The sequence below is a fragment of the Suncus etruscus genome, chromosome 17 (assembly GCF_024139225.1).
Source record: "Suncus etruscus isolate mSunEtr1 chromosome 17, mSunEtr1.pri.cur, whole genome shotgun sequence".
NCBI lineage: Eukaryota > Metazoa > Chordata > Mammalia > Eulipotyphla > Soricidae > Suncus > Suncus etruscus.
In genome coordinates, this window is record NC_064864.1 from 44,667,053 (window position 1) to 44,691,878 (window position 24,826).

General features: G+C 52.6%; 3 protein-coding genes and 1 non-coding gene across 4 annotated transcripts; 2 read left to right on the forward strand and 2 right to left on the reverse strand.

Moving 5' to 3' along the window:
• Window positions 1-2,997: 2,997 nt before the first annotated feature.
• On the forward strand, window positions 2,998-16,544 carry SEMA4G (semaphorin 4G). The gene is made up of 16 exons (XM_049790834.1): window positions 2,998-3,096; window positions 5,740-6,187; window positions 6,280-6,428; window positions 6,665-6,727; window positions 8,594-8,692; window positions 8,804-8,897; window positions 9,046-9,159; window positions 9,337-9,515; window positions 9,598-9,767; window positions 10,229-10,373; window positions 10,467-10,689; window positions 11,004-11,119; window positions 11,247-11,425; window positions 11,571-11,632; window positions 14,284-15,380; window positions 15,528-16,544. The coding sequence occupies exons 2-15, from the start codon at window positions 6,064-6,066 to the stop codon at window positions 15,150-15,152; spliced, it is 2,586 nt and encodes an 861-aa protein (XP_049646791.1). The 5' UTR covers window positions 2,998-3,096; window positions 5,740-6,063; the 3' UTR covers window positions 15,153-15,380; window positions 15,528-16,544.
• Window positions 16,545-17,122: 578 nt separating this feature from the next.
• MRPL43 (mitochondrial ribosomal protein L43) lies at window positions 17,123-18,097 on the reverse strand. Its single transcript, XM_049764360.1, has 3 exons — window positions 17,927-18,097; window positions 17,737-17,843; window positions 17,123-17,641 (listed from the first exon to the last, which is right to left on the reverse strand). The coding sequence occupies exons 1-3, from the start codon at window positions 18,055-18,057 to the stop codon at window positions 17,409-17,411; spliced, it is 471 nt and encodes a 156-aa protein (XP_049620317.1). The 5' UTR covers window positions 18,058-18,097; the 3' UTR covers window positions 17,123-17,408.
• A 103-nt stretch (window positions 18,098-18,200) lies between these two features.
• Window positions 18,201-23,224, forward strand: TWNK (twinkle mtDNA helicase). Its single transcript, XM_049790855.1, has 6 exons — window positions 18,201-18,230; window positions 18,923-20,167; window positions 20,331-20,571; window positions 20,730-20,837; window positions 21,075-21,216; window positions 22,587-23,224. The coding sequence occupies exons 2-6, from the start codon at window positions 18,925-18,927 to the stop codon at window positions 22,881-22,883; spliced, it is 2,031 nt and encodes a 676-aa protein (XP_049646812.1). The 5' UTR covers window positions 18,201-18,230; window positions 18,923-18,924; the 3' UTR covers window positions 22,884-23,224.
• Window positions 23,225-23,231: 7 nt separating this feature from the next.
• LOC125995568 (small nucleolar RNA SNORA51) lies at window positions 23,232-23,364 on the reverse strand. Its single transcript, XR_007491067.1, has one exon. It is a non-coding gene; the product is annotated as a small nucleolar RNA SNORA51 (small nucleolar RNA).
• Window positions 23,365-24,826: the final 1,462 nt, after the last annotated feature.

Genomic DNA, 24,826 nt, shown 5'->3' on the forward strand with positions numbered 1-24,826 from the left:
GAGAGATGCTGAACTTACCACTAAGTCATTTTGGCCTATTCACCACATGAGGTTCTGTGCCACTCAGCCTACCTCCTCATGCACTGCCCTGCAATTTCATTTCTTTCCTGTGGTCATGCAGAGTTAGCAGTCTTCACACCTTCCAGTTGCCTATTTCTTTTTTCTTTCTTTTTTTTTTTTTGGTTTTTGGGCCACACCCGTTTGACGCTCAGGGGTTACTCCTGGCTATGCGCTCAGAAATCGCTCCTGGCTTGTGGGGGACGCTGGGGGATCCCACACTCCATCCTACGCTAGCACTTGCAAGGCAGACACCTCTAGCGCCACCTCTCCAGCCCCTATTTTTTTTATCATCTTTTTCTTTCTTTGTTGATCTTACCAACTGGGACTATTTTTGTTTTTGGTTTTTTGGTTTTAGGGCCACACCCGGTGATACTCAGAGGTAACTCCTGGCTATGCACTCAGAAATCGCTCCTGGCTTGGGGGACCATATGAGACACTGGGGATCGAACCAAGGTTCATCCATGGTCAGCCGCAAGCAAGGCAAGCACCCTACTGCTGTGCTATTGCTCTAGCCCCTCAACTGGGACTTCTGACTGAAATCCATCTGCTTTCAGGATTTTCTTCTGTTTTCTTTTCCTATTAACTGACTTCCCTTTCCCATTAGAAAGTTCCCATCTCTGGGGCCAGAGAGATAGCATGGAGGTAAGGTGTTTGCCTTGCATTCAGAAGGATGGTGGTTTGAATCCCGTCATCCCATATGGTCCCCCGAGCCTGCCAGGAGCGATTTCTCATCCTAGAGTCAGGAGTAACCCCTGAGTGCAGCCAGGTTCGACCCAAAAAGAGAAAAGAAAAAGAAAGTTCCCATCTCTTCACACCAAACTCGCTGTCCTCGCTCAGCTCATGCCCCCTCCTTCTGCGACTTCTCTAGTGTCTATCTATATACAAACTTAGGTACACACTTCTGCCTTTGTTATCATTTTGATCAAAATGCTATCTAGTTGTTGTCATAATGTATTTAGACTTAACCCTGCACCCCTTTTCTGGGGCAATGCGAGGCCTGTTTGTCTTCCCTATAATCACACAATGAATTTCCGGGCAAGTTACCTAACGAGCCTGTCTCCCCATCTCTAAAATGAGACTACTTAATTCCTCAGGATAGGATGAGGATACAATTTTTTTTAATGGCATTCTTTTTTGTTTTCTTGTTTGGTTTTGGTTTTGGGGCCACACCCCATGGTGCTCAAGATTTACTCCTTGTTTTGCATTCAGGAATTACTCATGGCAAGGCTGGGGGGTCATATGGGATGCTGAGGATCAATCCTGGGTCAGCTGTGTGCAAGGTAAATGTCCTACCCATGTACTACTGCTCCAGCTTTGTAAGAGTGTATGTACGTTTACGCATTTCTTCTCCAGCCACCTCCCATTCCACACTCACTCCACAATACGCAGACATCCTATTTGCATTGTTGGGGGAGGTGGAAGTGTAACGTGGGCCCTTCTGTCTAGCAATCTGCACTCATTGCAGCCTGAAAAACAAAATTGTATGTGGTGAAATGCCAAGCTAAGCTTTGGGAAATTCAGAAACAAGGGATAAAGTGTCTTTCCCAGGAGCCTTTGAGTTCCATTATGACAATCACTTGAATCCTACTCGCCCACTGTCATATCAGTGTCATCCATCTGCTCCCCCCCTCCCTGTCAAAGCTCAGATTCATGCACATCAGAGTCAGTTACCCTGCAAGAGAGGTGATAATGCTAAAAGTAAGGCACTTGCCATGTTTGTGGCTGAGTTAGCTGTGAACTGAGTTTGAATTCCCTGCACTGAATATTGGCTCTGGAGCATTGTCAAGAGTCACTCCTGGGCCCGGAGAGATAGCACAGTGGCGTTTGCCTTGCAAGCAGCCGATCCAGGACCAAAGGTGGTTGGTTCGAATCCCGGTGTCCCATATGGTCCCCCGTGCCTGCCAGGAGCTATTTCTGAGCAGACAGCCAAGAGTAACCCCTGAGCACCGCTGGGTGTGCCCCCCCCAAAAAAAAAGAGTCACTCCTGATTACAGAGACAGGAAGAGCCACTGAGCACCACCAGGTTTGGGTCTATATCAATATTGTCCTGGATAAGGCCAGATCATGGGCTAGTGCATGGGTTCAATTGAAATTTTAGAGGGGTTAAAGAGTTGAGGTAAAGGAAACTACAGGGTAAAGATGGCCTGGGAGGACCATCCCAGTTGAGCTAAAGGAGTTGGGAGCTAATTCTCAAGTTTCACTAGGGTGCTGTGGAGTAAACTAGAAGGACTGGAAGAGTCATTGTCTTGGAGTATTGTCTTGGAGAACTGAAAGATCTGGAATAGAACGTTCACAGTGAGTGGAGAAGGAAAGCAGGTGCACTGAGGAGAACACTGGGATACTAAGGTTTAATTGGACAGGTGCAAATATCTGTGGCTTATTTAATCCAGGAAGAACAAAGACAACAGAGTTTTTTGTGTGCACTTCTGGTAGCACGGTCACTCTATTCTTCGGACTCATGTCCGCTCGCCTGCTCAAACTCAAACTGAAGGTGCAGGCAGGAGAAACCCTGACCTGACTGGAGAGCCAGGAAAACCGTGTCTACATGGAGGCTATGCCCACACGGGTCTTCACGTGCGGGGGCTCTCCACTCCCTAACTGGGAGCAGATGTAGGTTAAGAGGACAGGGCAGGGGGCCCGTTGGCAGGGCAAAGCCCCCCCCCCAGGGTAGTTGACGTGCCATCTGCACCTGACAGTGCAGGTCTGGGAATGCAGGGGGGAGCTGGGCTCACTGGCAGGTGGGTGCTGGGACTGGGGGCTGGGGAGAGGGCGGGCTGACAGATGGCCCGGGGCTGCTGAGCCTTGGCGTCCACGGTCTCCATTGTGCGGGGTGGAGGCAGAGGGGAGCGCAGGGCCCTACCCCACGCCCCACCCTGTCAGCCCAGCGCCCCGGGCCCGCCCCCCGGGGCCCGGCTCCGCCCCCCACCCCCGCCCGGCTCGGCCAAGGCCCCTTCCTCCTGCAGCTGGTGCCGTGGGGCCGCCGCGCCGCGCCGCGCGTCACCGTCTCCATGGCCCGGGAGGGATCGGAGCGCAGAGGTGAGAGCGCGGAGTGCGGATGGCGGCGGCAGGCCCGCGGCCGGCTCCAACCTTCCCCGCATCCCGGCCGCCCGCCCTGCAGGCGAGGTCAGGCCGCGGCGGTCCCGCATCCCGGCTCGAGGGGGGCCGGGCGTGGGCAGGCCCTGGGCAGCGCTGGGCGCAGATCCGCCGCCGCGGAGCCACGGAGCGGCGTGGGTCGAGGGGCGGGGGCCGCGAGGCGATCCGTGAGCGCCAGGATCTGGGTCAGGTCTCCCGCCGGGATCCTGGATCGAAGGAGAGCTCGTCCTAGAGCCCGAAAGAAGGCAGGCGAGGCGTCCGGGCGGTGCGAGAGACGGAGAGGGGGCGAGGCCGGGAGAGACCGCTGTCCTGCAGGGCAGCGGGAGATGATGGGCAGGTGGACGGACCCGTCGGGGTGAAGGTGATGCCTGCTGATCCAACACTGGGGGAAGGAAAGAGGGGGTCTCCGCTCTTCGATTCCTTTTGCCTGAGGTTTAAGCTCGGAAGGGATCGGAGACCAAGGGGGTTGGTCCTGGGGAGGAACTGGGGGTGGGAGGTGTGGTGTGGATGAAGCCTCCTAGCCTCCTTCCCTCCCAACAGGTGAGATGGGGCCTGGGCCCACCTACCTGATTCCCACGTGGGACACTAGTGTGGGCTACCGAAGGGGTTTGAGTTCCCTGCTCTACCGGAGCAGCAGAGTCAGAAGCTTCCTCTCCACTCCCCCCACCCTGCACAAATGCTTGAGAGCTGGTCTTGGGGTTGGAACTGTAGGAGAGGTGGGGGAGGGCTCTGGCTCTCACCTCCAGTGGCTGTGGCTGAGCTGCAGAGAGCCGGGTGGAGATGCATGCTAGCTCACCTCCTCATAGATGAATGTAACTGCTCTGTGTGACTCACATGTACTGGACCCTCCGTGACCATGATTGTGAACGCGGCCCTATATGCATTTGTGTACAGGCCCCTCTAGTGCACGGTTGTGCCACTCGGGGTTGTCCTGTGTGTGGCTGAATGAATGGGCATGTGCGCACAACCTTCATATGATGGATCTGTGCACACACGGCTGACCCGGGCCCGCGCAAACTGCTCGTGCATGTGTATGCTTTAACTGAGTTCCATGTTCGCAGCCCTCGTGGGTTCAAGATATGCACCTCACTGTCCCTGCACCCTACTCCCGAACTCTTGCGCAAAACTGTGTGTGTGCCCTCATGCGCCGTTCATGAGTGGCTCCTCTCACCTGGGTGTGTTCCTCTGGGCCAATCCTAGAACTGAGTCCTCCTGGCCATAGGGCTCCCTCCTGCACACTGCACACCGTTCTGCACTAAGCAAATAGGAGCCTTCAAAAGTAAACAGGTGTGAATTCAGGGTGACTGCTGGAGCAGAGGCACTTTGCCAGCTCCCACCAGCTGCCCCTGTCCCCAAACCGGAAGCTGATGTCTGTAGTCCAAGGACCCCCTTTATCCTCACACCATTCTCACATTCTGAGTTCTAGGCTCAGGGCTGACCTTCCCCTGTAAAATCAAGGCTCCAAATGTCTGTTCTTCCTCAGGCCAAATCCTGGTCCCTCCCTTCTCCTCAAGGCCGACTAGTTAATATTTGACCTGGAAGGGAAGGGAGTGACTGTCAGTGGCCCCTTTGGCTCTGTCTGTGGGCGACAATGAGATTTGGTGGGTTGGGCTTTTCCCACCTTGGCCCAGCCCAGGAGCCATTAGCAGATCAGGCCTTTATGTGCCCTCACCCCGTTTCCAAATAACCTAAAGGAGGGTCCAAGTTGGGGAAGAGCCTCCCTGCAGACCTTCATGGAAGATAGCCAAGGCTCATGGACTCCATCTTCACCTTGATCATGTCTCCATTAACTGGCCTTGCACACTTAGCATCTCCTGCAGGGACATTTCATCTGTGTCCAGAGGTGGGTGGGAGTATGGGGAGGAGATGCTGATGCCCTTCCCTCCAATGTCTGAGAGTGCTGTCTGCAGGTAGGGGTACATGCAGCTGCCTAACCAGAGGGTGTAGTGTAGACTCACAGGGATTGGGCAGAGATGTGCACCCCAAGAGAGGAATGCTGCTGAGCAGTAGTGTCTGATTAAAGAAAAATTCCAGAGGGAGCGCTCTGGACAGGGAAGAGAAAAAAACAATGGGGAAACTGGACAAAATAAACAAAGGCCCATTAAATGTCTCTGCCCAGGCTTTCCTGCCCTAGACACCCCCGCAGGCTGCTGAGAGGCAGAGCTGCCTTTTCCATGCAATGAGGGCAGTTGGAGGGCTGTTCTGTTCTTTTGGAGTTAGTTGGCGGAGTCTTTGAAGGAGAGTAATCCTAACCACTTCCTGCATTTGGACAGAATGGCTGGGCCAGTCTGGCTGGGAGTGCTAGGGTACTTACTTCAGAAGCTGCTAAAGTCCAAGGAGAAAACCATCCATCTGGGGCCAGAGAGATGGTACAATGGATAGGGCACTTGATTCGCATTTCCCCGACCTGGTTTCAATCCTCAGCACCATATAAGGTTTCCCAAGCACTACCAGGTGTAATCCCTGAGCACTGTCAGGTGTGCCCTTCTCCCCCGCAACTCCCCACCACCACTACCAACAAAAGCCCATTACTTTCCACTCATCACAGATTAAAGACCTTTATTTCCTGTTTTTGTTTTTTCTCAGAAAACAGAACTCAGAACCAGGACAAGCCCTTCTACGGGGGCGGAGTGACCTCAGCAGCCACCTGCAGCCTATCTATTACCAGCTCCCACTGCTGTACTGGATGCAGAAAGACCACGATCCATCCCATGTTTTGACCACTTTCCCGGGATTCCATGGCCACACCATCCTATAAGTCCTTGACCCCCCACTTCCCGGACCCGCCCTGGCCTCATGACCCCTGACCTGAATAACCTCCCTGGACCTTGACCCCTGTGACTGTTCTTCCCATTTACCCCCTACCCCCTCTCCCCTTGGGATTCTGTGGGTCTGGGCCTCCACAGGAAGATGTGGGGGAGGCTCTGGCCCTTCCTTCTGAGCTTCCTCACAGCCACAGCAGTTGCCGGCCCCTCGCTGCGGAGATCTTCCAGGGAGCTGGATGCTATCCCGCGACTGACCATCTCCCATGACGGTTAGAGCCCCACAACCTTGAAAGGCTGCAGGAGCCAGAGTGGGGTGAGGAGAAAGCCCCAGAGCCTGGCTCACAGCTCCAACTCTCTCCAGAGCTCGTTGGGATTCCATATTTCAAGGGCCCAGCCCTGAACTATTCAACCCTGCTGCTGGAGGAGGGCTCTGCTCGGCTGCTGGTGGGGGCCCGAGGGGCCCTGTTCTCTCTCAACACCCAGAACATCTCAGACGGGACACACAAAGAGGTCAGTCTCCAGAGGCTGAGCTTCCCACAGGGCTTCCAGCCTGGAAACCCTGCTAGCTTTCCACTGCCTGATGGTCTGAGCATACTGCTCTTCCCAGCCAGGGGTAGGGAGTGTCCCATATGATCTTCTGGAAACTCACCCACCCCAGTCTCCCTATTCCCTAGTCCATCAGGTAAAAGGAAAGGTCAGGCAGGGAGTTGGAGCTAACCTGTTAATCTCTTCTTCCCTCCCTCCAGATCCTTTGGGAAGTCTCCCCAGAGATGCAAAGTATATGTCAACTGAAAGGGAAAAACAACCTTGTAAGTGCCTGCTCAGTCCCCAGCTCCTTTCCTCCTCCCGACAACTGGGGATGTCAGGATTGGTGGAGACACAGATAGGAACAAATCAACTGTCCATTGCAGCACCTATAACACTGCATCTGCTACTGCAGCGCAGGCCCTGGGTGCAGCAATTCTAATCCAAACATCTGGTGACCTATTAGCTTTCCCTATGGTGGTATCTTAATTTTTCTGGGCTCTCAAATAATAATCATGATGACAGTAAGTAATCGCTGCTGACAGCTATTATCTTACCTCTTCTCAAAAAAACTCTACAAAATTAAAAGGCAGCAGGATTCATTAACAAGGAAAGATGTTCAGAGAGCAGGATAGGGCGTTTGCCTCACACAGGCTGACCTGTTTCAAACTCCTTGTTTGGCATCCCATATAGTCCCTGAGCACTGCCAGGAGCAATTCCTGAGTGGTGAACCAGGAGTAACTGCATAGCATTGCAAGGTGTGCCCCCTCCCCCAAAAAAAAGAAAGCAGAAAGGAGGCTGGGTTCTCTACTTGCATGCCTGGAAGCTTGTGGTCTCTGTTCAAGACTCCGGTGAAAGATTTTTTCATACAGCAGTGAACATGATCTGGTTTATTTATTTATTTTTAAATATGCCTTGAAAAGTGGGTTGCAGGAATGTGCCGATTGGTAGAATATTTTTGGAAGGAACCTCCAGACAATGGGAACAGCAGTCCCTTTTGAAACCAAGAGGGATTAAAGGAAAACTCTGGTTTGCAACATATCCCTTTCTAGCTTTTGAATTTATATGTTTGCATCGCAAATAAAGTTTTTATAAAGAGTGAAGGATGGGAAGCTGTCAGGTGGTCACTTCTTTGTCTGAGGAAAGGTGACAACAGTATTGAACTAGGGCTGTGGGGAGTGAAAGGTAGCCTACCAAGTCAAGGGACATTTAGGACAAAGAATCATGGAAATAGTAGTAAGATAGTAAAGGAATGGGCATCAGCAAGTGTGCCTCCTGGTTTCTAAATCGAGTAATAGGACGAATGGAGGAAAGGAGCAGAAGACTAGAGAAACAGGTTCAGGACAGAAGATGCAGGCCAGGGAGGAGGGGTGAGTGTGCTTTCAGACAAGGTGACTGGGAATGCTTCTGTGGCCTATTAAGTGGAGAAAGGTTTGGGGTGCATGTTGCTGATAAGATGTGATAAAGAATCTGAGGATGCGAGGGGGCTGAAAGTGATACAGAAGCTGGCAGAGGGCATCTGACAATCTAAGACTCTGAGGATGCAAGAGGGGTCATGTCCCCAGGAGGCCAAAAAGACAGCATTTCCCGGGAATACTACTTGTTCTGGGCAATAAGAAGGCCCCCAGAGAGATAGCACAGCGACGTTTGCCTTGCAAGCAGCCGACCCAGGACCTAAGGTGGTTGGTTCGAATCCCGGTGTCCCATATGGTCCCCCGTGCCTGCCAGGAGCTATTTCTGAGCAGACAGCCGCCAGGAGTAACACCTGAGCACCGCCGGGTGTGAGTCCCCCCCCACCCCCCCCAAAAAAAAAAAACAAAAAAAAAGAAGGCCCCACAGGTTCTTTGAGAAAACTATGCAGGGCCAGAGTGATAGCACAGCGATAGGGCATTTGCCTTGCATGTGGCTAACCTAGAACAGACCCCGGTTCCATTCCCAGCATCCCATATGGTCCTTGGAACCTGCCAGGGGCGACTTCTGAATGCAGAGCCAGGAATAACCTAAGCGCCACCAGGTGTGACCCAAAAAAACAAACAAAAAAAGAAAACTATTTATACTATGGATTGGCAAAGAGCAAGACTACCAAACTAGAGTAATGGAAGACACCTGAAAGTAGGCCAGGAACTGAGCCTTCCTCATCTGCCCCACAGACCGAGTGCTTCAACCACGTGCGCTTCCTTCAGCGGCTCAATGCCACCCACTTCTATGTCTGCGGGACTCATGCCTTCCAGCCCCTTTGTGCCGCCATTGTGAGTCCCTTGGCCTGGCCCCGCTTGCTGCTCTGATCCCAGACTGGTCTGATCCAGGGTAACACCCTCCCTGCCTTTCTTTCCCCTCACCCCTGGCTGCTCATTCCCCAGGATGCTGAAGCCTTCACTTTGCCAGCCAGCTTTGAGGAGGGGAGGGAGAGGTGTCCTTATGACCCAGCCCGTGGCTTCACAGGCCTCATCATCGGTGAGTGTATCCTCTGCCCCACCCCCGGCCCTAGTCTCCACAATCATGTCGTTTGTGGGGCTTGGATAGAATGACTAGGACATTGCCCTGTGTGTTATGTGCCTTGTATGTAATCTGTATCTTCCTATCTGTCCTGCTGCCAATGCAGATGGAGGCCTCTATATAGGCACCCGGTACGAATTCCAGAGCATCCCTGACATCCGCCGGAGCCGCCACCAGTATACCCTGAAAACAGAGGAGGCGCCGATGCGCTGGCTCACTGGTTAGGAGGATGAGGCACAGGATGATGGGGGGCAGGGGATTATTTCATCTTTACTCCCCGGGCAGTTGAACATCCCACCCCCAGCCCCCCAGGTGAGCCTGTGTAGAACGAGAGGTGGTGGCAGTAGGGAGGATCCTCGGCCTGTTTCAGAAGCCCCCTGACCTGCCTGACCCACAGATGCAGAGTTTGTGTTCTCCGTCCTGGTCCTGGAAAGCAAGGCCAGTGCAGTGGGTGATGATGACAAGGTTTACTACTTCTTCATGGAGCGAGCTATTGATGAAGGATATGTCAACTTTCCTCAGAGCCGCAGCAGCCACCGTATAAACCGGGTGGCCCGTGTGGCCCGTGTGTGCAAGGTGAGTAAAACCCCAGTCAGGGCAAGGCAATAGAGGTCAAACCTCTGGTTTTGTCTCCTCACCCTATGCTCTGTCTCCCCAGGGAGACATGGGAGGGAAGAAGATTCTGCAGAAGAAGTGGACCTCCTTCTTAAAGGCGCGTGTCTTCTGCCACATTCCACAGTACGAGACGCTGCGCAGTGTCTGCAGCCTGGATGCTGATACAGCAGCCCGCACACGCTTCTATGCAGTCTTCATGCTAAGCACACAGTGGTCAGTGTGGGGACAGTGGGGAGACAGGGAACTGGGGGCAGTATGGAACTGGAGCAGTGGTCGGTGAGGATAACAGAATCTACTGAGGGGGCCGGAGAAGTAGCATGGAGGTAGGGTGTTTGCCTTGCATGCAGAAGGACAGTAGTAGAATCCGGGCATCCCATATGGTCCTCCAAGTCTGCCAGGAGTGACTTCTGAGTATAGAGCCAGGAGTAACCCCTGAGCGCTGCTGGGTGTGACCCAAAAACAAACAAACAAAAAAAAAAACAAACAAATCTACTGAGAGGATTGGCTGCGGGGAGAACTCTAGCCATGTCTGGCTAGCCAAGGGCCAGCAGTCACAGTAGCCATCTGAGGGTCTGGAGCTGGGGTTGGCCAGAACAGCATTGGACTCAAGATTTGGTAGGTGATGGGGCAGCTTTCACTCAGTGTGACTTAGCCCCTTCTTGTCCCATCCCCAGGAAGACTCTGGAGGCCTCAGCGATTTGCCGCTACGACCTGGCTGATATGCAGGCTGTTTTCACAGGCCCCTACCTGGAGTACCAGAATAATGGTCGACGCTGGGGCCTCTATGAAGGCGCAGTGCCAGAGCCCCGGCCTGGCTCGGTGAGTGCACAGAGCTGAGTGTATAGGAGCTGGAGAGAGCAAGGAGGGCCTGCCCAGGGTGGAGTCCTGAGGTCTGCCTCTGCCCCCTCCCAGTGCATCACAGACTCATTGCGCAGCCAAGGCTACAACTCATCACAGGACCTGCCGAGCACAGTCCTGGAGTTTGTGAGGGTGCACCCACTGATGGCACGGCCAGTGCCACCCACACGTGGACGGCCCCTCCTGCTCAAGCGCAACGTGCGTTACACACACCTCATCGGAACACCTGTCACCACGCCTGCAGGAACCACCTATGACCTGCTCTTCCTAAGCACAGGTGCGTTTAATTCCTGACTCGAGCCTTCTGGTGACAGCTGACCTGAGTCCTTGGTCCCTATCCATCTTTAGCCCCTGGGTGACCATTCTTCAGTGGATATTCATCATTGCTTCTTGAGGGCTGATGACTTGTCACCAACCAGTGCCATTCAAACTCAGTAATTCCAGCTGTGATTAGCCAAAATCTCAGATGTCCTGTGGGCCCAGTTTTTGGGCAAGTCCTGTCTCTGGCCTCCTATCATTAGGCTGATGCAGGAAACAGAGAGAAAATGTCATTGCTGGACATTTTCTGACCCTCTGCCCTTTCCATACCAGCTGACGGCTGGATCCACAAGGCCGTGGTCCTGGGTTCTGGAGTGCACATTATTGAAGAGATACAAGTCTTCAAGGAGCCCCAGTCTGTGGAGAATCTGGTCATCTCTCCAATGCAGGTAACCCCTGATTTGAGACCCTCAATACTGCCATGGCAGATTAGGGAGGGAGGGTGTAAGAAGCTGTCTGGAAGGGAACTGGAGTGTGTGGAGGTGCTGCTAACCAGCTGTTCTCTCTGGCTTCCAGCATAGCCTCTATGTGGGGGGCTCTAGTGGAGTCATCCAGCTACCACTATTCGTCTGCTCCCGCTATCACTCCTGCTATGACTGCATTCTGGCCCGGGACCCCTACTGTGGCTGGGACCCCAGCACTCACGCCTGCACAGCTACTGCCACTGTACCCAACAAACTCAACACAAGTAGCAGGTAGAGATGAGAAAAGCAAGAGATTATTGAAAGGACAGGGCTGCCACTCTAGGAGGGGGGCTAGGCTGGCACCAGCCCTGCTGACCTCTCCATTGAGGACACAAAGCTCATGCCCTTATTGATTAGTCCCGATGTCTCTCTCCAGCACAGCACTGATACAGGATATAGAGCGAGGAAACCATGGCTGTGAAGGCCACACAGAGACAGGTGAGCAAACTGGTGGTTAAGTGTGAAGCTGGCTGTACAGCCCATCCTCTCTGCCATTCACTACCTTCAGTGGCAAAGGTATTGGAAAGACTGTATCTGTATTTTCAAAAAGGATGACCCAATCGAGTCCAGCAGAGTAAGCACTCAATAGACACATGTTGTTCAAATAAATCAGGATGGAGTTCAGAAAGGCAGGAGCAATAATAGCACAGCCGTAGGGCATTTGCCTTGCATGCGGCCGACTCGGGACAGACCCAGGTTCGATTCCCAGCATATCCCATATGGTCCTTGAGCCTGCCAGGAGCTGAGCAACGAGCCAGGATTAACCCGAGTGCTGCCAGATGTGACACCCCTCCCCAAATATAGAAAGGTGTTCAGGAGCTCCTGAAGCTTATAGTATAGGTGTATATATAGTTGAGGAAGGATAGAGGTAATTAAATGATCACATTCATATTTCTGTTTATTTTGGTAACAGGAAAAATAATTATAATTATGGCAACAGCTTATAAGGGTAACAGGCTTTTTCCTAAGGAAGATTAATGAGCTGATATCTGAAAGAAAAGCAATTGTGACTAATCATCTCTAACATACTTGATATATCTGTGATCAAACACACACAATCTCCCTTAATTCCACCAATTCCCTCAGAAAGAATTGTCAATATTTGTCATTATTCCCATTCCCCTAAGCAGACTGTCTTAGGAACAGAGAAAATAATCAGCAGGGTCTGGTGTGATGAAGCTGACTCTAAATAATCTGACAGAGGGAATTTATGCTCTTGATTGATCACTTTTATATTCTCTCCAAGCCCAGGCAAGCACAGGACTTGGGAAAGGGGATGACACCCAAGTAGAGGGAACAATAGGCAGAACGTGGCAGCTTAGGGGCTGCAGCAATAGCACAGCGGTAGGGTGTTTGCCTTGTACACAGCCTACCCAGATGGACCCGGGTTCGATCCCCAGCATCCCATATGGTCCCGCAAGCCTGCCAGGAGCAATTTCTGAGTGCAAAGCTAGGAATAACCCTTGAGTGCTGCCGGGTGTGCCAAAAAAAAAAAAAAAGAAAGAAAAAGCTGGCAGCTTAATGTTCTGTTTTGTTTTTACAATTAAAAAAATTTGGGGATGGTGCCGGGAGTGATGGTGTAGTGGTAGGGCATTTCCCTTGCACGTGGCTGACTCAGGACGGACCTAACCACGATTTGATCCCCAGCGTCCCATATGGTCCCCCAAGCCAGGAGCGATTTCTGAGTGCATAGCCAGGAGTAGTAACCCCTGAGCGCACCGGGTGTGGTCCAAAAATCAAAAAAAAAAAATTGGAGGGGGGGTCAATTGACAGTGCTCAGGGTTTACTCCTGATTCTGCCCTCAAAGATCACTCCGGGTAGTTCTCATGGAGTGCCAGGGATTGAACAAAGGTTGGTCACAAGCAAGGTAAGTGTGTACCATCATACTATCTCTTCAGCAGATTACTATTTTGGGTTTTTTGTTTGTTTTTTGGCTTTTGGGTCATAGCCGGCAGTGCTCAGGGGTTACTCCTGGCTCTGCACTCAGAATTCATTGCTCCTGGCAGGCTCGGGGGACCGTATGAGATGCCGGGATTCAAACTGGGGCCTGTCCTGTGTTGGCCGCGTGCAAGGCCAACACCTTACCACTGTGCTATCACTTCGGCCCACTTTCATTTTTGTGCCACACCAGGCAGTGCTGAGTCCTGGCTCTGCACTCAGAAATCACTCCTAGCAGGCATGGACCAGGATGCCGGGATTCGAACCACCATCCGTCCTGGATTGGCTGCATGCAAGGCAGATGCCCGACTGCTGTGCTACCACTCTGGCCCCCAGATTAATGGCCACCCCACTGCTACAGTAATAGACTAGATGAGAAAGAGAAGGCCAGAATTTGGAAAGGAGATATAAACAAGCCTGAGAAGCTGGACGCAGAACCTTGGGATCTGATATATAAGAGCTTAGTGAAAGAAGCAGGCAAAGAACTCCCAGTTTCTTGCCTTAAATAATTTAGTAGCTGATTCGCAATGATAGTTCAGGGAAAAAGGAGCTGGTGTGGTTTGGGAAGGAAGCTTTGGCTTCCAGTGACTTGTCCAAGAGTCCTGACGTGCACCCAGCAGCACATGAAGACACTGAAGTCTGGCACTCAGAAGAGAACTCGGTGATGGACGTAGAGATTAGGAATCACTGGCAGATGGCAGGAATTAAAACTACTGGGGCCAGAGAGATAGTATGGAGGTAAGGCATTTACCTTTCATGCAGAAGGTCATCGGTTCGAATCCTGGCGTTCCATATGGTCCCCCGGTGCCTGCCAGGAGCAATTTCTGAGCATGGAGCCAGGAGTAACCCCTGAGCACTGCCGGGTGTGACCCAAAAACCACAAAAAAAAAAAAAAAAAAAAAAAAAAAGGATGAGGAGAGTGTGAGCTCCAGGGAATGGGCCCAAGGCACTGTGCCTCCTGGAAAAGCCATGCTAACGTTAAGCTGGAGCATGAGCACAGAGAGGAGGCTTGTCCATTGTCACCTATTCTCTAGAGTCAGTGCTCAGTTTGGAGGCCTTACCAGTAAACCATCTGACTTGTAATTCCAATGCCTTCTCTGGAACAGGTGACATTGGAACTAACAGTTCCTTCTGTTCCCTCCTTCCTCCAGAGCCGCCACCACCACTGAAGACCCGCTCTGTGCTCAAGGATAATGATGTCCTTCTGCCCTGTGACCGACCATCCAACTTGGCCCGGGCCTTGTGGCTGATCAACGGGACTGTGGGCCTCAGAGATGGGCAGAATGGCTACCGTGTGGGCGTGGATGGACTGCTGGTGATAGACACACAGCCCCGGCACAGTGGCAAGTATGACTGCTATGCTGAAGAGAATGGCCTCCGCAACCTGATGATATCCTACAACCTCACGGTGCAGCAGCCTTCTGCCAGAACTGCACAAGTCCCTGCTACAGGTTCAAAAGCTCCTGCATCAGCTCCACAAGCCCCTGCCATGCCTGGGGTACAACTGGCACCCGACGTGAGATTGTTCTATGTGCTTGCCATTGCTGCACTTGGTGGCCTCTGCCTTATCCTGGCTTCCTCCCTCCTCTATGTGGCCTGTCTACGGGGAGGCAGAGGAGGTAATCGGCGAAAATACTCTCTGGGTCGAGCTGGCCGGGCAGGGGGTTCCGCTGTGCAGCTGCAGACAGTCTCAGGCCAGTGTCCCGGAGAGGAAGATGAGGGTGATGATGGGGAGGGGACTGGGGGCATAGAAGGCAGTTGTCTCCAAATCATTCCTGGGGAGGGAGCCCCAGCACCTCCACCCCCTCCACCGCCGCCGCCACCTGCTGAGCTGACTAATGGGCTGGTAGCTCTGCCCAGCCGGCTGCGCAGAATGAATGGGAACAGCTATGTGCTCCTGAGGCAAAGCAACAATGGAGTACCAGCAGGGCCCTGTTCCTTTGCTGAGGAGCTCAGCCGCATCCTGGAGAAGAGGAAGCACACACACCTCGTAGAAAACCTGGACGAGAGCTCTGTCTGAGCCCAACCGCCCGGGAACAAAAAACCCTCTTCTAAACCAGCCTATCTGTCCCAGGCTGGGCTGTTGCTAACCCAACAGTCACCTTCCCTCCTCGTGCCCCATTCCAAGCACTTCTCCCAATTTTTTGATGTCCCTGTAGGGCTAGCCAGTCCAGCCCAGCCAAAGCCCCCTCCTCAGCCTTCAGAGACCCACCTATGAGCAGCCCAGGCCAACCGGTGCTCCTCAGAGGTAGGTGCTCCCTCAGAACCTGCTCTGCCAAACCTGTCCCAGTTCCTACTCCTCCTGCTTTAGCACTTGCCGAGGAGAGGACCCCACTATCCTGCTCTTTTTGCATACTCATGCAGGCAAACTCATGCCTTCCTCTCTCCCATGCAGGGCTCTGCAGGTCCAGATGGCCTCAATTTCACCACTATCTGTATGGCCCAGAAACCAGAAAGATCTCTGCCAGCCACCTGAGCCCTGCGTACATCCCCACGTACAAGTGAAAGGTCTATTGGCTGGGCTGCAGCACCCCCTCCCAAACCCCCAATTCTTGTGTTTCATTCCTTTTTCTGGACTTTGGGTACCATTTTCCTATTGCCACATCCCATCCTATCTAGTCCCTTAGACCCAGCCCTATGTGGTCTTTGGCAAAGAGCTTGGGAAAGGCCAGCTGAGGGAGGCCAGACTGCACCATTCTTCCTTTATAGGCAGCCCTTGTAAATCAGCCTCCCCAAGCCTCTTGGTCACTCTTGAGTAGCAAGACAGCTCCAGGCATGCCCCTTCCTCACAGGCGTGCACACATTTTCTCTCTCATGCACCTTCTGAGCCTCCTTTGCGGTCTTCACGTTTGACCCCTGGACATTTTAGAGGGACAGCCCTCTTCGATTTAGCTGTCCTTGCAGACACTTGAGGACGGATGACCAATTCTGCACTCAATGAGCCAGCCTCCCTTTTGGGAACCACGCATTTGCTACCCCTAACAAGAGCAGAGGGAGACCTGATGTCTACCTGGCACATGAAGCCCGTTCTTGGAACTATGCAAAGGGCAGAGGCTGGGAGTTTGGATGCTTGGCTCCCACCCCTGTCCTACCTCACCGGGGCACTTTCAGGGTCCAAGGGCCTCTGAAGCTTCCAGGCCCTTAAGGGACAATCAAATCCTGACTGAGCTCCCCATTTCCCTTGGGTGAGGATGACTGTTATTTTTGTAGCTGAGAACGTGGACTCCCACGGATTTTTACTGCCCTTCACCCTTCCTCTCCCATATAATGAATGTATTTATTGTGAAGAAAGTGACCCTTCTTTAGAAAAGCCCAGTGGGCAGAACAGGCACGTGCCTGAGTGGGGAGCTCTGGCTCCACTTATCCCAACTCTCCTAACCCGTTGGTTAATAAATATCCTCTTTCTCCCACAGCTATGAGTGGTCTTCTTGCTCTACACTGGCCTTCCTAGCCATAAGGTTTGCTCGGCTTCCTATCAAGGCATTTTCTGAGGAAAATGGAATACTGTGCTTCTATCCTGGCTGCCCTGGAGAGGGGCATGGGCCTTGATTTGGGGGTCTCATTACCAAGGGTCATATTAGGGAGGATAGAATTACAATCAAATGTAAAATTTCATGAAGGGGCTGGAATGATGGTAGATAAGGCATTTGTCGTAAATGTAGCCTACCAGTGTTCAATCCCTGGCACCACACATGGTCCCCTGAAACTGCCAAGAGTGAACCCAGAGCACTGCTGGGTGTGGCCAGGGGGGGGGGGAAAAAAAAAAAACCCAAAGATTTCTAGACTTTTACCTCTTGGTCCTTTGGGGACCTGTCTCAGAAGCCAAGAACTCATCTCACAGAAGGACAAGCTTGCTTCCAGGGAATTGGCCCAGGAAACTCTCCCAGACCCAATCCTTGATAGCAGCTATCCTGATGGGTTTTTGAGGATGTGTTTGAGAATGAATGACATATGGGTGGCACTCATACAGGCACATGCTAGGAGAAAGCATCAAGTGCGGCCCTGGGGCCATTTATTGAACCTGTCTTCTGGCCTCCTAGAGGTACACACACACACAAGCACACACAAAAGGCACAGCCTCTGGCGCCAGGGCCTTGGTTCAGAACTGATAGAAATGAAATTTCAGAGACTTCAGCAGCTTCACCATGTTGCAAAATCACCAATCCAACTGGGTGGATGTTAGAGGTCGTCTGTCAAATCTTTGAGGAGTCACCCCCGGGTTTCGGGGGGGGGGCAAAGAAAAGTTCTGAAGTTCAGGGGAGCTCGGGTTCCCGTTTCACGGGACCACCTGGGCGGGGATCGGGGGCTCCCGGGGGCGAAGCCCACCCGGTGCTGACGCTTTGTTGGTGAAAGGGTGCCACTGGCCCTGGATGCTGGGATTATCGGTGTGGAAGGGCTTGCGGATGCGGATCACGTCCAGCCCGGAGCGGGCCGCCAGCTTCTGCACCAGGACGCTGATCTCCTCCGGGGTCTTGCAGTGGAGGCTCTCCTCGTGCACCGCCCCATTCACTGGCCGTTGCGGGGAGAGGGAAGCGAGGAGGTCAGCGACGCCCGCCCCGGGAGCAACCCTTACCCCCTTGATCCCGGGTGCACCCTCCACTCACGGTATTCGGCCACCACTCTGGGCACACAGCACGGCCGCGGGTTCACGTACAGGACCACCCCGGGGTTCTGGCGGGCGAAATCGACCACGGCCTGTTCCATGAACTCCCTAGGAGGGATCCAAGACGCGTGAGCGCCCCTGGGCCGCCGGGCCGTCCGGGCACCTTCGTCGCCACCCCGCGATCGGCTCACCTGGCGCCGCGGGACGAGGCCCCGTCGCGGCTGAGCGTGAAGCTGAGGCGCTGCAGTTGCTGCACATAGCGCCCTAGCCCGTTGTGGAGGACGCTGGTGAGGAAGCGGCTCGGAGTGCCCCGCGCTGTCATGGCTCCGCGGACGGAAACCACCCGACTTCCGCTCTGCGCGCGTATCTGCGGGGGAGGGCGGGGCTAGCGCGGCCACTTCCGCTTCCGGGGCACGCGTGGGCGCTGAAGTTTTGCTTCCGGGGTCACGGCGTGGGGCGCGGGCCTGTGTGGTCCACGTTACGCGGGAAAGCGCGGTGAGAGGATTCGGGGGTGCCACGGAGCTAGGGCCGAACCCAGCGGGGACCTTAGGGCCCAGTACGTGGATGAGACGCGTGGCGTGCTGGAAAAATAAGGGCGCCTAGGAGCGCGCGCTCGTCAAGGGCAGAGACAGGGGCCGGAGAGATAGATAGCATGGAGGTAGGGCGTTTGCCTTGAATGCAGAAGGACGGTGGTTCGAATCCCGGCATCCCATAGGGTTCCCCGAGCCTGCCAGGAGCGATTTCTGAGCGTAGAACCAGAAGGAACCCCTAATTGAGCGCTGCCGTGTGTGACCCAAAAGCTTAAAAAAAAAAGGGCAGCACTCAGAGTTGGAGGCCCGGTCCCCCGAGAGGATGCTGCTGGAGGGTGGGCATGTGAGCTCGCCGGGGTGGCCCCGTATAAGGGCTGGGGCTACAGGGAGATGACAGACAACGTGGGGGGCCTGAGCCTGGGAAGAGACCTCGATTAGGTGCAAGTGGGTGGAAGGGATCGCAGAGCCAGGGCGGGACACGCTGCTGCCAAGTCCCCAGAAGCGTCGAGATGGACTAGGTGGGAGATTTGGGCGAGAAAACGCTCCCTAGTAAGTGCTCGGTGGGTGCCACTTGCAGCCGCTGCGGCCGGCTGACCTCTGAAGGCTGCCCCTCTCGGGTCCCTAGAGCGTTTCACGTGACGTCCTCCGTTTGACTAGGAATGTGGGTTCTTCTGCGCGGGGGTCACCCCCTCCGCGTCCTGCTGCCCCTCCGTGGGGAGTGGAAGGGGCGGAGGGGCCTGCCCAGAAGTCTGGGCCCCGCCCCCCCGCGCCGCCGGTATCGGAAGGAGGCCCTCCCGGCTCTGGATGGTCCCGCGCTGCCCATCACGACCACTGAGATCCGCCAGTACTTGAAGGCACACGGCATCCCCTTCCAGGACGGCCACAGCTGCCTGCGGGCACCCAGCCCCTTTGTGGGGGACTCACAGCTCAAGGATCAGATTGCAGCTCCTGCTTCCTCCAGCCTCTTCATCGACAAGACCACAGGCCGTTTTCTCTGCATGATCAGCCTCGCCGAAGGGAGCTGGGAGGACTTCCAAGCCAGTGTGGAGGGTCGTGGGGATGGGGCCAGAGAAGGGCTCTTGCCTGGCGAATCCACTGCTGCTGAGGACAGTGATGAAGTCCTAAGGATCTGGGAGCGTGCCGTACCCCTTTGGGAGCTGCCCGAGAAGGAGGAAGCCCAGTTGGCTCGGGTGATGTTTGGCCTCAGCAAAGTGACAGATGACACGCTCAGGCGCTTCAGTGTGCGCTATCTGCGGTCGGCCCGCAGCCTTGTCTTCCCTTGGTTCTCCCCAGGAAGTTTGAGGTTACGGGGCCTGAAGCTCCTGGGGGCTGAAAGCCAGGGGGAAGATGTACGCTACGTGGAAACCACCATTCCCCGGCCTGGTGCCTACTGCAATCTCTTTGGGCTACCACTGATTGGTCGTCGAGATGTGGAGTTGGTTCTGACCAGTCGTGAACTGGACAGTCTGGCCTTGAGTCAGTCCACAGGCCTGCCTACTCTGGCTCTCCCCCGAGGGACAGCCTGCTTGCCCCCTGCCCTGCTCCCTTATCTCGAACAGTTTCGAAGGATTGTGCTCTGGCTGGGGGATGACCTTCGGTCCTGGGAAGCTGCCAAATTGTTTGCCCGAAAACTAAACCCCAAGCGATGCTCATTGGTGCGCCCTGGAGACCAGCAGCCTCGTCCCCTGGAGGCCCTGAACCTAGGCTTAAATCTGACTCGCATTCTGCGCTCGGCCCTGCCTGCCTGGCACAAGTCAATCATATCTTTCCGCCAGCTTCGGGAAGAGGTGCTAGGAGAACTGTCCAATGTGGAGCAGGTAGCGGGTATCCGTTGGAGTCGCTTCCCAGACCTTAACCGTCTCCTGAAGGGACATCGAAAGGGCGAGCTGACAGTCTTCACAGGTAACTTTGAGACATTCGCTGCTGGGGTAGGATCAGGTGACAGAAATGGTGGTTTTGGACCAAGGCAAACATAGAAGCAGAGACATTCCCTTTCAACTTTGTGCCTGACTTTCAAGGGTGGAACTTCTTTTCCTCACTTCGTTTGTGTTTGATCCCTTTGCAGGGCCAACAGGCAGTGGAAAGACCACATTCATCAGTGAGTATGCCCTGGATTTGTGTACCCAGGGGGTGAACACGCTGTGGGGGAGCTTTGAGATCAGCAACGTGAGACTAGCTCGGGTCATGCTGACCCAGTTTGCTGTGCAGCGACTAGAAGAGCAGCTGGACAAATATGATGAGTGGGCTGACCGTTTTGAGGACCTGCCCCTGTATTTCATGACTTTTCACGGACAGCAGAGCATCAGGTGAGCTTCCCAGGCCTGGGATTTTCAAAGACAGAAGAACAAAAGGATGGACCACCCCTACCCCACCTCCCAACAGCTTTCAGGGTACTAAAAACATTTCTGTCATGGTCTGGAAACTACTAATAACTCTTGGAATTATTGCCTGTTCTCCTTCTCAGGACAGTAATAGACACAATGCAGCATGCAGTCTACGTCTATGACATTTGTCATGTGGTCATTGATAATCTCCAGTTCATGATGGGTCATGAGCAGCTGTCTTCAGACAGGTGATGTTCTTTTATCTCCTGGGATCCCACTTGTTTTCACCCTGTGCCTGGACACAGACTATCTCTGAGATATTTATCATTAGAGCTATGGTGGCAGTGGGAGAGGGGGCCTTCATATATGTCCTTATATAAAGGGAAATCGGGTGCTGATGGGTGTGAGGATGAGAATGAATCGAGTCTATGCATGCTCTTGTCCTCTTGCGTTCAGTAACCTCTGCTTTGTTGGGGTGGGTGCAGGATTGCAGCTCAAGATTACATTGTGGGGGCTTTTCGGAAATTTGCAACAGACAGTAACTGCCACGTGACCCTGGTCATTCATCCCCGGAAGGAGGATGATGATAAGGAACTGCAGACAGCATCCATATTTGGTTCAGCCAAAGTAAGTGACCTTTAGTGGATCCCACAGTTTAGAATGAAGAGAGTACAATATGATGTTATTAGGGATGGCCTCCCTGTTACCTTAAATCTTCTTGACTGTCCATTTGGGAGAGGCATAAATAAGGCAGTTGCCTCTGGTGCATTAGATTATAAAGGGGGCTGGAGTGATAACATAGTGATAACATAGTGGTAGGGCGTTTGCCTTGCATGCATCTGACCTGGGACGGACCTGGGTTCAATCCCTGGCATCCCATATGGACTCCAAGCCTGCTAGGGGCGATTTCTGAGCACAGAACCAAGAGTAACCCCTGAGCGCTACCGGTGTGACCCAAAAAACAAAAAAAGGAATATATATGAAGAATGTATGTACTAAGCAGAGGCTGATGGTAGTTGGTTCTTTGCCCCCTACAGACTCATATCATTTAGTAGAGAAAAAGTGTTTACAGTTCATTGTTTTCAAAACAATGATAATACAGCATTGTATTAGGGATGTAAGAGTCTGCCTTGGACCTGGGGAGACTTCTTAGAGAGGTTGCTATCAAAGGAAGAGCTGATGTTTGCCAGATAATAGGCGGTAAACAACTGGGATTGCCTTTGAGGCAGGGAGATGAGCCCTATCCTGAAGCTTTCAGTAGGGCACACAGTGCGTTGTTTGTCAGCTGGGCAGAGCACAGGGAATTTAAATTGTGGAACACAAACTGTACCACAGAAGAACAAATTGAAGGAAAAACTAACAAGTGGAAAGAAGGTACTGCTATATGGGGGTTGAGAGTTTTCTGGGGGCTAGAAAAAGTACAGCGGGTAGGGCACTTGCCTTGTATACGGCTGACCCATGTTCAATACTTGGCATTTCGTACAGTCGCCTAGCACTGCCAGCAGTGACAGGAGTAAGCAATTCTTGAGCATCACAGATATGTCAAAAAAAAAAAAAAAAAAGCAAAAAAGTGGTCTTTGATAATGTAGGACGTTTAGACTGAGTCGGAAGAAGCTGGGGTCAGTGGAAAAGTGTTAGAAGTAGAGGGAGAATTTGGTGGCAAACGTATTATGGAGCTCACAGGCTCAGGTGGCCCTAGTGTTGTGCAAAATAGTTCAGAGTTTTAATAATGGAAGAAGTACTTTTTCTTTCTCCCATTTTTTTGGAGGGGAGGTTCATTTGGACTACACTTGGTGGTGCTCTCGTACTCGGGGACTATTTTTGGCTCTGCTCAGGGGTGACCTATGGTGCTGCTGAGGGGCTGTAGGTGATACCAGGCTTCAAAACAAGGTGAACTACATGCGAGGCAAATTCATTCACCCCTGTATTGACTCGTAGGCCTCAGTTTTTCCTTTTGCTTCTGACCTCTTATTCTCTTTTTTGTCCCCGTTTTGCAGGCAAGCCAGGAAGCCGACAATGTTCTGATCCTGCAGGACAGGAAGCTGGTAACTGGGCCAGGAAAACGCTATCTGCAGGTGTCCAAGAACCGCTTTGATGGAGTTGTAGGTGTCTTTCCACTTGAGTTCAACAAGAATTCTCTCACCTTCTCTATACCGCCAAAGAGCAAAGCCCGACTCAAGAAGGTCAAAGATGACAATGGGCTAGTGACCAAAAAGCCCTCTTCTGGCAAAAAGGGTGCCATGGCTCAGAACTCTGAGGCTGCTTCAGGCCAGGCTCCAACCCCTACTAGCTAGATTCTGCCATCCCTTCACAGTAAAGGCAGTACAGAGCTGGATACTGATATAAGCCTGGCAGTTTAGGCTGGGGCCTGGCCTTTCTTTTGTCTCTCTAATTCAGACACCTCTGCCATGTAGCTAGGGTCCAGCCTAGGGCAATATCCACAGGGTGAGAATTCTGTACAGTGTTCCAGGCATTGTTCTAAATCCTGGGATTAGTGTTGCAAGACAAATGAAGATCTGATTCCTTAAAACCTGCAGTCTTTGGTTCCATGTTCATTTGTCCAGGCAATGAACAAATTAAAAGTTTTAGAGAGTAAAGAATACAGGAAACCAGAAATGCAACCTTTTTATTTTAATTTTATTTTTTGTCCCCCAATTCACAATACAGACCAGGCAAAGGGCCTGGGTTGAGGTGTATATGGGGTGCATTTACTGTACCTCCTTTTTCTATACAGTCAGTGTAAAGAACACAGCCTATGGTAAGAATTGGGAGGCCTTATCTTTTCTTTTTTTTCTTTTTTTAATATATATATAAAATTCTTCACCAGTGCAACCTTGTTCACAGACCAGATTAGAGTTAGGGTCTGAAAAGGTATATCTGAGCAGAGACTGTTTAGGTTGTGAGCTAAAGAGCTAGAATTGGGCTTGGAAGCATCAGGAGAAATCCATATGAGCAGAATTATAGAAACTGAGATGGGAATGAACAAGTTGAAGCAGAGGGATCAGGACCCTCTGCTGGAGAAGAATGGGAAACTTCCTGTCAGAATTCAAGGCTAGAGTGATAGCACAGCCAGTAGGATGCCTGTTTGTATGTTTCTGAACCCAGGTTCCATCCCAGGCATCCCATATGGTCCTCAAGTATTGCCTCAAAAGTAATTCCTGAGGTTAGACTCAGGGTTAACCCCTGAGCATTGCCAGTGTTGCCCTAAAACAAAACTATCCAAGTGTAGGCAGTGAGGTGGTACTGCCAGGCTCCTCCACCCCATTCCCAAGAGTCCACTGTGAGTTGAGCAGTCAGACCCTAGGTGCTTGGCCCAGTGACAGCAGGGCCCCAAAGATGGGAAGCTGGCTAAGAGCCTCAGAAGGCAGCTGTCACCCCACGGTGCCTGCCGTCTGGACCCTAGTTTATCATATGCTGCCTCCTCTGCTGAGGAGTTGGGTAGTTAAGCTTTCATTAAGAGCCTTTTCTGGTTTTACTGAAGAAAAAATTTTCCATTGCCTTTGTCTCTGTGCTTTTTTTCACTTGTCCACCAGGTGTCTCCCCAGTCTAGTTGGATTTTCCTCTAAATTGGATATGTATGGGTCCCTCCCCACGCTTTTAGAATTTGAGCTGCATACTCAGGGAAGTGGGGCCATTAAAAGGCCCACACACACATGTATATACATGCATGCTTTTTCGGCCTAGAGAAAACGGAACAGTTGCCTTTTTATTTGCTCCACTCCATGGTGTTGGGGGTTGGGGAGTGAATTGCTCCCTGCTCAGTGCTTAGGGATCATGTGATATCTATGATCAAACCTATGTCTGTTTCCATGTACCCTAGCCCTTTGACCTAACTCTGTGAGAGGGAGGCAGTGAGAGAGAAAGAACTGAACTGGGGTCTCCTGCTGAACTATATCTTCAGCGTTTCTCTTTGAATAGAGACAAAACCCACCTGTGGTGGGATGGAGACAGCCCCTATACTAATTGACTCAACAGAATAGGCTCAAGCTTTAAGCTGTGATGCGCAGAAACATCAGGACCAGGTAATGCCAAGATGTAACAGCATAGGAGATGCCAGGCATATTCTCCAGCCCTTTAAGCCACTTCCCCAAAGATAGTACTTTTAACTACCTTCCCTGAGGGAGCTACCTGTGACCCCTGGCTGAGGTGTGGCCCAGGCTCACCTCAATACATGTGATATGGCATCTTGTATTGTGGACTCAGGCTTAGATGTTTTTTGTTTGTTTGGTTGGTTGGT

What these genes read in the sequence shown, in the direction of transcription:
- SEMA4G (XM_049790834.1), top strand. Translation starts at nt 6,064, where the DNA reads ATGTGGGGGAGGCTCTGGCCCTTCCTTCTGAGCTTCCTCACAGCCACA. An exon ending in TGAAAGGGAAAAACAACCTT is followed by an intron (nt 6,728 to 8,593) that starts GTAAGTGCCTGC and finishes TCTGCCCCACAG; the next exon opens with ACCGAGTGCTTCAACCACGT. An exon ending in AGCCCCTTTGTGCCGCCATT is followed by an intron (nt 8,693 to 8,803) that starts GTGAGTCCCTTG and finishes CTCATTCCCCAG; the next exon opens with GATGCTGAAGCCTTCACTTT.
- MRPL43 (XM_049764360.1), bottom strand. Translation starts at nt 18,057, where the DNA reads ATGACAGCGCGGGGCACTCCGAGCCGCTTCCTCACCAGCGTCCTCCAC. An exon ending in GCCTCGTCCCGCGGCGCCAG is followed by an intron (nt 17,844 to 17,926) that starts GTGAGCCGATCG and finishes GATCCCTCCTAG; the next exon opens with GGAGTTCATGGAACAGGCCG. An exon ending in CAGAGTGGTGGCCGAATACC is followed by an intron (nt 17,642 to 17,736) that starts GTGAGTGGAGGG and finishes CGCAACGGCCAG; the next exon opens with TGAATGGGGCGGTGCACGAG.
- TWNK (XM_049790855.1), top strand. Translation starts at nt 18,925, where the DNA reads ATGTGGGTTCTTCTGCGCGGGGGTCACCCCCTCCGCGTCCTGCTGCCC. An exon ending in CACGGACAGCAGAGCATCAG is followed by an intron (nt 20,572 to 20,729) that starts GTGAGCTTCCCA and finishes TCTCCTTCTCAG; the next exon opens with GACAGTAATAGACACAATGC. An exon ending in CCATATTTGGTTCAGCCAAA is followed by an intron (nt 21,217 to 22,586) that starts GTAAGTGACCTT and finishes CCCGTTTTGCAG; the next exon opens with GCAAGCCAGGAAGCCGACAA.